The sequence below is a fragment of the Ischnura elegans genome, chromosome 3, assembly GCF_921293095.1.
Source record: "Ischnura elegans chromosome 3, ioIscEleg1.1, whole genome shotgun sequence".
NCBI lineage: Eukaryota > Metazoa > Arthropoda > Insecta > Odonata > Coenagrionidae > Ischnura > Ischnura elegans.
The window spans coordinates 97365137-97378431 of record NC_060248.1 but is presented as its reverse complement, the minus strand read 5'-3'; the positions used below and the strand labels follow the sequence as shown (position 1 = coordinate 97378431).

The window sequence follows — 13295 nt, the reverse complement described above, 5'->3', positions numbered from 1 at the left end:
GGATACCCCAGTGGGGGTATAGACCCCCAAACTCCTCTCTGGATCCGCAACTGATTGCAACGTATCTGTGTGGCAATCGGAAAAATGCGCTGAAATTGTTTCTTAACGCATAATAAACTCATTATAAACACCACATTGGTTTGCATGCCAAATTTTACAGATTAAATCTTAATTAAATTATTTTTATTAAAGAGCTTTAATATAGTGTTAATAGTTTAAAAATCGAGTGAGGGTCTTTGAGATATATGCTCTACAAACTCGAGTGATAGAATTATGCAGCGGATAGTATCATAGGCGGATTTAGGTTAGGGTACGGGGGCACGTGCTCCCCCCAGTCGATTAACAAATATACAAGATTATTAATACGGTTATCATTGCGTTCGTTTTGATTTGTATATTATTCAGCCTCAATCATTAGATTTAATATTAATAACTTTTATATCAATATAGAGAGAATATTTTCTTCAGTAATTTTTGTATTTTGTTTTTAATCTCAAATATGTGAAGACCTGTCAGACCCTTATGCCCCCCCCCCCCAGAAAAATCCTAGATCCACCCCCGGATTGTATAGTGTCAGTATTCACTTCTAACACCCACCCAAGTTCGACAGCATTGCTCTCATAACCCTTACTACCAAAAATCCGCCATTGATCACACCTAGATTTTTCTACTGATACGTTACCTATTGTCGTATTGTCCCTACAGAATAAGGGGATTCCGAACATGGGTGTCTGAGCTGATTGGGAGCCCTCGGCTAAGGATCATGATTAGGCCCTCCTTACCGGGAGATGCGGGGGTCCTCCTTCGGAAAATTTTAGGCGGAAATTGCATGTACGGAAATAGATTTTGACGCTATTCCAGCTCTTAAAAACCAGATAAAAGTTAATGAAAACTAGAAATTTCATAAGAAAACATAATGTGAAAACTGAGAATTTCACAGCTTATAATATTGAATAATGCATTACGGTTCTATTATCAATTTAGTGATTTTTTCCTTGAAACTGCACCGAAATGTAAAATATCTCTAAAATAATCTTTTCGAATAGCCCTTTTTAAAGAGCACCAGGTTCTCTTTTATCTCCAGACTCATATATTTCATTCAATTTTTATATTATAATTTTTACTGAGTGCGTTGTGAATAAAAAACAAATAATGAAAACGTAGAAAATTGTAATAGCAAAAAAAAACTTCTGTTCAAGTAATCCGAGTCTTTTTTTTAATTATGGCTTACATGTACGCTTCACGATAGACTCGACCGCTTTGCGGGCCACATAAACTCGGGGCCCTCGGCGATCGCCATCCAGCCGACCTGGCCAGACCACCCCTGATTACAACTATTAAATTACAAGTAGCAGGAAGCGTTGCAGCTTAGTGGTTAAAGCACTTAGCTTTGACCGCAGGGCCCCTGGTTCAAATTTTGGGTGAAGGCTTCGGGGACAGTGATGGAAAACTCGATTACGATTTAAATCGAAAATTGAGTTTTAATAGTCAAATGCTTCGTTCCAAGGAACAAGCTAGGAATTAAGGCTGGGGGGGGAGGGGTTTAGGTGCAACTAATACCGGGGTGTGTGGGGGTATGGAATACCCACCAGGGTAAACGGTAGGTGCGGGATTAATAAATTGCGGAATTGTAAGATAAATGGTTCAAAATGGTAAGTTTTAGGGCTTTCTGAGGTATATTTTATTGATCCTTACACTATCCTATTAGTAATAACAATCCAATTGAGTAAAATGGATCAAATTTAAAATTTCTCTGAGCTTATCCTTAAGCTTAAAATTTCTCGGAGTTTATCCCCCCCCCCCCGCCCCCCCTCCCCCGCTGCGCCACTGCCTCGTTCAGATTACGATTGTTCCAGCAATCGTTGGAATTGTCGTGCATTCAAACAACGACGGTTAAAACCTGTGCTGCCCTCTAGTGCTAACATCTAAAGTGAATGAGAAATTGACGGTTAGCAAGGCTTTTAAGGTATGCAGGGTCAAGATATTACTGTGTTCAACGTGTATTCAACGAATAATTTTTCTTCCGCCCATATTCTCTCTTGCTTGGACAAATTCATGAAAAAAATTGAGAGAAGGGAGATCATCGTAAAATGTTCGGAACTATGTGAACTATTGTCAGGACATGCATTCACTCAGCATTCGGCCAACTATCGTTAGTACAATCGCTCGGACAATCGTAATCTGAGCAAAAGATCGAGGAGATCTAGATCGAGCCATGATCATCGAGTTTCAATTCAAATTCGATTTTCCAACTCCGATCTTGAGCATTTCATTTGAGCTCAGCAGCGTCACTACCGGCTTATAATAACGTCATCCGTCCAATCTGATAGACTATTCTCTGAGGCCGGTTGATATTTAAGGCACGCCCTCTATCTTCAAGAATGCATCTCCATCAGTTGATTTTTATTAAAACTTTTAGTGAAGCAGAATGGTTCCAAGTGGTGATCACAGTGGCGTAGCGAGGAATTTCGTACGGAGGGGGGTCCAAAACCAGGAGGGAAAATAAAAAAACGGGGTGCCAAGTAGATGTTTTTAAACTAATTTTTACACTTTTCACTATCGAAAAAAATTCATTTTTCAAATAAATCCTCTGCAAATTCATGCTTTTTCAAATATTTTGTTTTCTTCCACGAAGCAAAGTAAATGTGTTTTTATAGGGGTCCTGATCCTCGAACCCCTCCCCCCTCGCTACGCCACTGGTGATCCCAAAACTTTTATGTGCGTGCTTTTGTAAATTTTTACTGCTAAAAATTCAAGCATGCATTCTGAGCAGATTTTTTTGAGATTTTTCCTACTGTTCAAATGTGTATTTCGAGTGTTTTTTTTTAGAATTTAAAGTAAAACATGTTTTTGTACTCACTGTATGTTATTACAAGAAAGATATTTCTCGATTAGAAATGAATTGCTAGAAAAATCGATTTTGACCGACATTTTTACCTAGTAGGGTAAAAAATGTGTAGACTACCTAAAAAAATTCTCGGAGAGGGAGATGACCCAGGGAAAGGAATTGGTCCCTCCACCCCGAATGTGAGTGAATTAATTCATTACCTATGCCCTATTCTTATTTGAGCCCAACCCTCATGTAGGTATACTCACCAACCTCTGGATCAAATTATTGAGTTAGTTATTAAATTAATTAGAGACGTACGGTGTTAGTAATTAGTGGTAGTGAGACCGATAGCTGAAAAACAACTGCGGTTTTATTGTATTTTCTCCGATCCCAATTTTGAGTCTAACACCAATCGGAGCATTGAATGAGGACAAGGGCTGTGTTCTAGTATTTACCAGTTTAACCACAGTGAAAACAATGATGTTTGAGGTTTGCCTTTTCAATCTATCACAACTCATTGTCATGAGATTTTGATACCTTTTGTCATCACCAAGGCTGAGGCTATAAACGACAAAAATGACAAGTAATTGGGTTACACAACCCTATATGTCTGGATATGAGTCGGGTATTTTAAGACTCAATCTCATCCTATGAGCCATAGAGGCACGACATGGAGCCCGACACAGGTTGCGGAAGCCTTTGACCTGACATAAGGTGAGCGATGGTTTTCACAAACCTCTAATCAGCATGCATCATGGATTGTGTACATTGATTAATTACATTAACGTCATCCAGCATGGCCAATATTTCTCCCATAGGAAATTTCCTTGAGGTGCATTGAGCGGAAAAACAAGGTGGTTGACAAGTCATGAAAAATATTTCCGTAATTGCAATGCCTAGAAATGCGATTTTGCACCAGCTTATTATTATATAAAAACTTGGTGGACAATGGGAAGATACTTAGGATGCTTATCAAAGGATGCCTGGATTGAATTTGGCGTAAAGACTTCCGTCGCACTCAAACAGGCGTGATATAGCCCTGGACCGGCCTATATGGTGCAAATTTAATGAAAATTTTAAAATAAAACTGGGAAAAAATTGAAAATATTAAATAAGATGAGATAAAGATTTAGCTACATACTTACATATTACTATCCCTGTTGCTCAGGAAAATATCAACTAGGTGTGCAAAATTTGTGTCAAGATTTTATATACAAACAGAACTGTACATATATTTGAGATAGCCCTCACACTAGGATGGGCCAGACAACAATGGCAACAATTTTTTGAAAGTCGCGAATGCGGTTAGTGTTATATAGTATTTTCATTAGGTAGCAAATCACATAAATAATCACATTAATCGCAAAGTATTTTTCTCCCGAATCGCGTTTGAAACTTTAGGGCGTGTTTTAGCGAAAAATGGTGACTTAAAGGGGCGACGCATAGGTTTTTTTTTCGTGTTTCTACGACAGAAATTGTGGTTATCTACTACAAAAACAGTTTTTTTCTGATAAATTTTACAGTTCTTAATTAGAGTATTCAGTTTGAAAAGGTTAAAAACTGTTTATAGGACCTTTAACCTCACCTCAATCACGCAATATTCCCGTACGCAAAAAAATTCCGTACGACCAAGTCACAATTAGTCACTACCGCTATTCAATTTAATTTTTTGCATGTGTTATCTACAGGATAAAGTCTTTAATAAGAGAAATAAATGTTTCATTAGGCAGGGCAATGGACAATATTATTGAGTTTCATGATATTATTAACCTTAAAAGTTGACCTCATCTTTCATTTTGATGCCACCTTTCAGTATTCTCAGGAAATAAAATAAACCTATGATTATTTGCGCTTTTGAGAACTCCCTTAGGGTATATTTACGCGATAAATTACTACGAAGTTAATGTCTGGTTGCATTAACGATTTTTATGGCCCGAACGAAACACGTACAAATGCATGAATCAAATTAAAACAGGTTCTGTTTTATGCTTATGCATTCGCACGAGTTGGCTGGTTACACGGTGCATTTTGGCGTTATTCTCGCGTTTATAACATGTACGAGCTAATTTACCGCGTAAACAGGCCTTTGGAAGAGTGAACGATGGCTTCCAGTGCGCTTTGATTTTAATTAACCCCCAGAGATGAAACTTATCTTTTGTTTGGTGCTTCATTTTTTGCTATATTTTCGTATTAACAGGCGTTAATGTCTGGATATGCCTCTGACGGGAACGAGCTGACTTTCAACAACGTGGAAGGCCTTGTGGTCCAATGGCCGTGTGAGGACTCAGCTCACCAAACTCATGAGGACATCGAAGCATGTCGCGAAAGCGGCAAAAATCACGTCAAGGCTTCCGAAGTAACTCCTCGTAACAATCAATGGATTACGGCAAAGACATTGACGTGTCTTGTGATCGGTTACTGCACAAGAGCATTACACTACCCTCTGCAATCGACAGCATTGTCTATGACCTTACGAAGTGTATTTCCGGATCCGAGATTGTTGACCAAACATCTGACCGCAGGTCCGCCTGTGAGTACGTGCCTTCGACTGCCGTCGCTGTTGGAAACAATCGAGGAAGAGATACTCTCACCTTGGGATAACATTGGACGCCCAAAATACGTCACTGCCCCGCCAGTCTTATGATGGCAAGAATCGGTGGCATAAAAGCTGCGCGCATTACCACCGACAGCAAGAGTTCACAGTGAAATTCTTGGGTGTGCGGTGTCTCAAGCAAAAGATGGGACCGTGGGCTTCTGGAAGGATATGGGCGTTCGCCCTCCTGCTTACCGCAACGACGCAGGTGAATATAATGCATGATCTTTTTAAATATCGGCGCTGAAATTGCGTTTAACATTGTTTACAGAGATTTAAAATTTACTCTTAGGGCCGGTTTTATAATGTGTGGTAAACACTAACCGGATAATGGAGATTTTAGCTTTACTTAGAGGTGGTTTACAGTTCTGGTTAGTTTCGGTGTAAGATCACTCTCCAAACTAAACAAGACCTTTTAGCCACCGCCAGGTAAAGCTGATGGATGTGTCATCTTATGGTTAGAAATAAAAAACCGGCTATTACTCGTTTTATTACTCGGGTTTCAAAAGCGTTTTCCAGGCGCCGCTGCGCAATCTACAACAAGGATGCTATCTAATGTAATCTGCAACACAAGTATTTATAGATCGAAAAATCCGAAGTTTTCCCGGTTGATGATATCGATAAATTGCTGTTAGGTTTGAAGCCGGGTCAAAATCTCCGCTGCTGTCAACTTTTCGATGGACAATTCGACCATCGAAACGTCGGCAACAATGGAGATCCTAACAGGACTGAATGAGAGACAGCAATTTATCGACATTTTTTCGGTTTGTCGACGTCATTATTTATTCCTTCAATTGCACACAAATACAAATTAAAAATAGCGCAGACGTTTCGAAAAACAACTTGCATATCATCTTTAGGGTAAATTCTAAGAGCTGTGTCAGGGACACGTCCTGAAAATGAAACTTAACTAGTTTTTCGAAATATTGGTGTCAACTGAAAATGCTTCAGGTGCGAAGTCCGAAGAAGATTTTCCATTTCATTCACCGAGGAAACCTAAAATCCATTATTGCTCAGGTTACGTTTTCCAATTGGAGTACGAACAGGAAAGTGGTACGCTCAAATTGTAGCATAAATATATGTTCTCAACGCGGAATTTTCCCAAAAGTATTTCAAACTTCGGAGGCGTCCAATCTTTCATTAAAAATTATTCAACAATTAGTTTTGTTTCATAATTAAGGTTCTCTTGTAGCATATCGAACGTACTGTTGAGGAAGGCTCGAAATTAGGTGGGTGTTTATATTCCAAAAAGGAAATCTTTTCCTTTTTTTAACCACATCAGCTCCGTGCCCAATACTATACGAGGGCCTACTACTTTTTCTTCACCTGAGCTGTGTTCATCCATAGCCAGAATTTTTACGACTTAATTCAAAGAATTCTTCTACTTCTCTCATACCACATATCGTATCGACTCGATCAATTTTTTCTGATGCCCTACTTCACACCAATATTCTATTCTGACTTTAGCAAATTCGGAGAAATCGATAGTATCATTCAACATTTAACCTAATTATAGGCATTATAAAAGTAGGACAGAATCAAAACATTATGAATTTTCTCTACTTGTAATTATTTCATACTCTCAATAAGTAATTGCACTAATACTTGAGATTTTCGGCTCGAAGTTTTCCATCATTTAAGGATTCTTACGGGAGGTAACTGCATTTTCAACTGTCTTGAACCGATTTTTAGGTTATCCAGTTCTATAATTATTCTAATTAAACCCTAAATTTTATTTTAATTCACATGAACTGGATCAGTACTTACTACTACTCACTGATCACTTTTTGTTTTTATGAAAGCATGCAAAGAAAAAAAAACTTCTCGTGTCAATGGCCTGTTTCTCGCAAAGAAAAATTATATAGGCGTATCAGGCCGTTAAAGTAAACACATGAAAAAATTAGCTCGGCTTTATTTCTATACTCTAGCATTAATTTCTACCAAGGTTTATCCGACATATTGTTCTTATTTAGTGATTTTTACATATAACTAGAACGATTTCCTTAGATTTTCTTCGGAAATAAACATTTGCGAATAAAATCGTGAGCAAAGGTAGCAGATAAAATTTTAGCACGCGAATTATTGACTATTTTGGTTGAAATTGCTACGAGCCTAGCATCTAATCCACTCTTGGCCCCGCAAATTCAACAATGAGTGAGCAACGCATGGAATAGATAAATTGCCTCGTCAGCTTCCACAGTAAAGGCAGGTGTCAAGTTTGAAAAGACCTTCTAATCGATATAATGTTTGCCTCTTCACCGCGAGAAATCAAGGTGAGAATGATTTTCAGCGTTTAGTTCAGGTGCCGATGATTTCTAGACTCAGCACATATTTCAAAGTGACTCATTGATTATTGATGACGATTGAATTATTCCCAAATTTGATTTATTGAAGTTATGTATCAAAATGGTGTTACCTATCGAAGGGATTGGTACTTAAAACATAAAATTAATGGAAATGGCTAAACTATTGCTCATAATTAAAGGTTAACAAATGTACGTTCGAATACGAATTAGTCACTCTCACCACTATACGAATTTTATTGCAAAGATGCATCGATTATCAGTTTTTTCAATGACTTCAGGTGACAGCGTATTTTACTATCAGTCAAATAGCGTGACTGAAACTGGAGGAAAAATGCTGTAGCTATTATGTTTCCAATTCTACATTCTAAATAATTGGCATACAGTCATAACAGCATCTAACTGTTAATAAAGCAGGCCGCAATATTAATTCATAGGCTTCCAAATACGACATATTTATTAAGGCCGTTTGACACGGGACACGTCATTGCGCAGGTTAACACTGAAAAAATAGTTGAAATTGCAAGAATTCGAGCTCGGCATTAGACCAGGGGCCATTTTTCCCTCCCGCATACATGCATTCTCGCATGACTTCTTGCAATTTACCGCCGTACACGACGCAATTTTGACTGCGCCTTCGTACATACGCCAGACTGCGCGATGACGTACCCCGTGTAAAAAGGCCTTAAGAATTGCCAATGTGAATTGTAATAGTATCGAATCCAGTGCTGTAGTTGGAAAAAAAATTAGGCGGTACTACCAAAAATTCCAACAGCTGAACATGTATTATAATCCGGCCGCGAAGGTATTTTAACCGGTACGGCTATAACGGGTTTGGATTTTAGGGGGTACGCCGTACCGGCCCAACTACAGCACTGATCGAATCAATCCATGTAAGGCTCGTTGAAAAGCCCGGGTTTTGGGAAATGCATAGACTTTATGGCGTATGGATTTAATACTCTTCATTCTTAGTGATACCTTGATTATATAATTAATTAATTTAGAACAATACATAGAAAATACTATAGAAAAATATCTCATGGCCGCCTGGAAAAGTGTTAAAACGTTGTCACGAAGACGTATCGATGGATCATGAAGCGCACCCAGAGCATGGCCCAGAGTCTCCAGCGTATACGAGCGCGTTTCGAATTTTCTCATGACTTTTTACTACAACAATCGTAGGTCCATCACCTTCATGCATGAATTGATAATTTTGGGGGATAAAATAAGAAAATATTTCACGAACAAATTTACCAACGTCAGTATGGTTCATTTTAAATTCATACATTCGTTTCTGAATACTTATAATCCGGCAGTCCTTATCAACTATTCCACTTCATCTATCTTTGAAAAGAATACGAAATCTTAAATTATATTATAGTCATTAAAGGAAAAATTCTTTTTCTATTTGCAGGTTGCCTATGGAAATCGACCGATCGAAAGAAACTGCAACCCTCACAGCCCCCCTCAATATCATGTACCAAACGTCGACTACGGAGCGTACACACCGCAATACCAGCCACAAGAGAGTTCCCAAAGCACCAGTTCATATTCATTTCCTCCGAGCTACAGTGGAAAGACCTCATTCCCCCAGTATCCAACATTTGAACAGTCGAGTTCTTATCAGAAATTTGGGGATGCTTTCTCACAGGCGAAGTCATTCTACTCTCAAGTAGAAAGCGGTAGTTATACTTCGGGTGGTCAGCAAAAATCTTATTCCAACTATCGCACCTCATCGTACTCGGTTCCAAGCCCCCCGCAAACTATCCCTAATCCAAATCCCGAACCATGCGTGCCATGCGACGAAACGCCCAAGGAGACACCAAAGTGCGAACCTGACACACCAAAGGTCACACCAGAACCCAAAGATTGCGCTGATGCGACGCAAGCTCCTCAGTACCCAACCGGAAATCATTATCCACGCAAACCGACAGTTACTGACGAGAAGACAAATGACTCTCCCGCTTCCTGCGAAGAACCTGCTCCCGTGAAACCCATTTACAACCCGTACACTCCCAGTCAGAAACCCCAGCCCACGTACTACCCCACAGGAAATCACTACCCTCAATACCAACCACCCTGCGACTCCGACTCGACAATCAACAAGACGCCCAAACCGTCCGTTCCATGCGAAGAGCCTGCACCGGAGACGCCCAAATATAATCCATACATCCCTAACTACACTCCCGATTCCAAACCATCTTATCCTCAAGCACCCTGTGAGGAACCTACACCAGTGACGCCGAAATACTTCCCGTACTTCCCCAATTTCAATCCTGAGCCAAAGTCATCCTATCCATCCACACCCTGCGACGAACCTGCGCCACCCAAATTTAATTCCTATTTCCCAAATTATATTCCTGAACCACGGCCATCTTATCCTTGTGTACCCTGCGATGAACCTGCACCTTGCCAAGAACCTGAAGCACCGAAATATAATCCTTTTTTTCCCAATTACACCCCTGAACCCAAACCATCTCTTCCCTGTGTACCCTGTGAAGAACCTCAACCTGAAACGCCGAAATACAATCCTTACATCCCCAACTATTTCCCTGCACCAAAGCCAGCGTTTCCTTCCGTACCCTGCAAAGAACCTGAAACACCTAAATACAATCCCTACTTCCACAATTACAACCCTGAGCCCAATCCCTCTTATCCCTCTGCACCCTGCCAAGAACCTGAACCACCCAAGTTCACTCCCTATATCCCTAATTACAACCCTGACCCCAAGCCATCTCTTCCCTCCGAACCTTGCGAGGTACCCGAGCCACCTAAATACAATCCTTATACCCCCAGCTATTACCCTGAACCAAAGCCATACAATTCCCCTGCACCTTGTGATGAACCTGAAACGCCCAAATACAATCCTTATTTTCCCAACTACAACCCTGACTCCAGGCCATCTCTTCCCTGTGTTCCCTGCGACGAACCTGTACCTCAGCCACCTTGCTTCCCCAACTACACCCCTGAAATGAAGCCATATAATCCCCCTGCACCTTGTGATGAACCTGAAACGCCCAAATACAATCCATATTTTCCCAACTACAACCCTGACCCCAGGCCATCTCTTCCCTGCGTACCATGCGACGAACCTGTACCTGAGCCACCTTGCTTCCCCAGCTATACTCCCGAGCCAAAACCATCATTTCCCTCGGAACCTTGTGAGGAACCTGAAGCACCCAAATACAAACCGTATTTTCCCAACTATAATCCTGAAACCAAGCCATCTCTTCCCAGCGTTCCCTGCGAAGAAACCGCGCCACAAAAAACCGATTACAACCCCTACATTCCCAACTACACTCCTGAAACCAGCGAAACAGAATGCCGGGAAGTCATTACCCCGCTTTATTACAAACACTTTTCTGCCCCTAAACCCGCTTCTAGCTCTGGAACCACCGAGCTCCCTTCCAGTTACTCCGCCGAAAATTACTTTCCGGCACCACCCTCCAAGATTGAGTCACAAGTGATTGACGAGGCCTGTGAGGAACCTATCACCGAAGCACCAATTTACCACCCCAAGTTTCCCACGACCTTTTCGAACTCAAAGCCCAGCACGGATACATTCTACGAGGAGCAATCGGACTACCAGAGTCAGATCGAATCGAAGCCTGAACCCGCAGATTGCGGATGTGAAGAGCCTCCGAAACCCGAGGTTGACTGCGAGCCGACCACCGCACCTACGGTCGCAGAGCCATGCTGCGAAGATACCCCGGCAGCGGACGCCTGCGAACCGACCACCGCAGTCCCCACAGAAGACGACGACTGCTACGACGAGGAAGAGCAACAGATCGCGGAACCTTGTGAGCCTACGGTGGCGCCCACCCCCGAACCGTGCGCCGAGGATGAGGTAACCGAAGAGGAGAACTGCGGCGGCGAGGTGGAAGACGATGATCTTCCCGTCCCTTGTCCGGAGACACCCAAGCCCTGTGAACTCTGCGCCGACGATGACGACGCATACGCCGCCGTGAACACCCGGTCTTTCGTGCCATGCGCCCCACGTCCCAAGCCGATCGTGAAGCCGTTCCTGCCCGTCAAGGCGAAATCACTGTCTTGGAACATCCCGAAGCGGACCGTCACGAGGGTTCTGAAGAAGCCCAAGGCGATCGTGTGTCCTCCCCTTCGCGGGTGCAAGCCCTGCTTACCCTGTGCCTGTTGTTTGACTCAGTGATGTGGTAAAGATGCGTGAACTTAGGAAGCCATTTAGTGTGGCATGTGCCGAATAAGTGTGCGTGTGTATGAGTGCTGTGTTCATCAAAATGTACCGATTTCGCAAAAGGTTTGGGGCAATTATACGTGCAAACAGTGACTTCGCGTGGTGGTGAAACGTGTGCATACGTGTGGCATAAGAGGAATGTGATACTTCCCTCATACTGGTGGCCATAATGGCATAGGACGTGTTATTTTCCATCAGATTTGCCTCATCATACCGTATTGTGAAATAGTGGATTAGAGTCAAATATTTATTCACCACCTTCTTCACGATACACCTGTATTCTCGATAACAGTAATCCTTTGACCCGCGGAAGCTCTCTGTGTGCCGGCAAAGGTGATTTTGTGAGAGTAATGAGTGTAGGAGGTAATTTTCCCATCCTCATCATTGGAACATTCAATATGAAGAAACAGACTGAGAAAGGCCAACACAATAAGGAGGCTTTTCTTTCAAACGTGAGAAGCAGACAAAATATGTTCATTTGCCTGTGAATTCTCCAAGGCATTTTAATTTATGTAATAATAATTTATTGTGGATATTAAATATTTATTTGTGACAATTTATATGAATCTTGTTTTTTTTAATATTCCCTCCAATTAAGCTTAAGTAATTATATTTAAAATTCTAAAGGCAACTGTTCGGGGGCAGACATTTGGCTAAGCTCAATTTTTCCTGTTTTTCAAACGTTATTATGCATTGATTTCACTCCTTCCCATCGGTAATTTCAGCATCAACACAATTAACTGCGAAAAAATTAATCGATAAAAATATTCCTTACCCCGTACAATAGATTTAGAAGTCAATGACTCTCCGAAGCATGGATATACCCAATATATTCTAAGAGAAAGGCTATAATAGCAGCTATACTGTGGGTATAAAACTTTTCAAAATATCGTTCGAAAAAATTCAACTCCGGGGGGGGGGGGGGCAATGCTCCAGGGGAGGATTTTATCCCCCAAGTCCCCCCCTCGCTGCGCCACTGCCATTACTTACCTTGGCGCTTTGGTGGTTTGCAATACCTCACTACGATAATGCGTCGGGGGCTCATATAGGTAAGCAAGAGGCTTTCAAACATTCATTGATTATGTTAATGAGTAAATTTCTTTGTCTTCAGTAATTGTACATCCGCAAATCGCAGTGATGACTCCCAATATTCTAATTTTGTCGCAGGCATGTCATTAAAGTAAATGATAATTAACTAAGCAATCTTCTTGTAGCATCGTAACTAGTTTTTGTGCATGTTCTTTCATTCGAGTTGAATCACAGAATGAGGGAGTGAGTAGACCAGCATCACCAAAAAGAAGTATAATATGACGAACTTCATTACCGTTATTTTCAGAACAGCCTTAATATCCCATT

At 41.2% G+C, this 13295-nt stretch overlaps 1 protein-coding gene across 1 annotated transcript; it reads left to right on the top strand.

The window, feature by feature from the left end:
* Positions 1-5503: 5503 nt before the first annotated feature.
* On the top strand, positions 5504-12499 carry LOC124156219 (cell surface glycoprotein 1-like). The gene is made up of 2 exons (XM_046530617.1): positions 5504-5631; positions 9141-12499. The coding sequence occupies exons 1-2, from the start codon at positions 5569-5571 to the stop codon at positions 11892-11894; spliced, it is 2817 nt and encodes a 938-aa protein (XP_046386573.1). The 5' UTR covers positions 5504-5568; the 3' UTR covers positions 11895-12499.
* Positions 12500-13295: the final 796 nt, after the last annotated feature.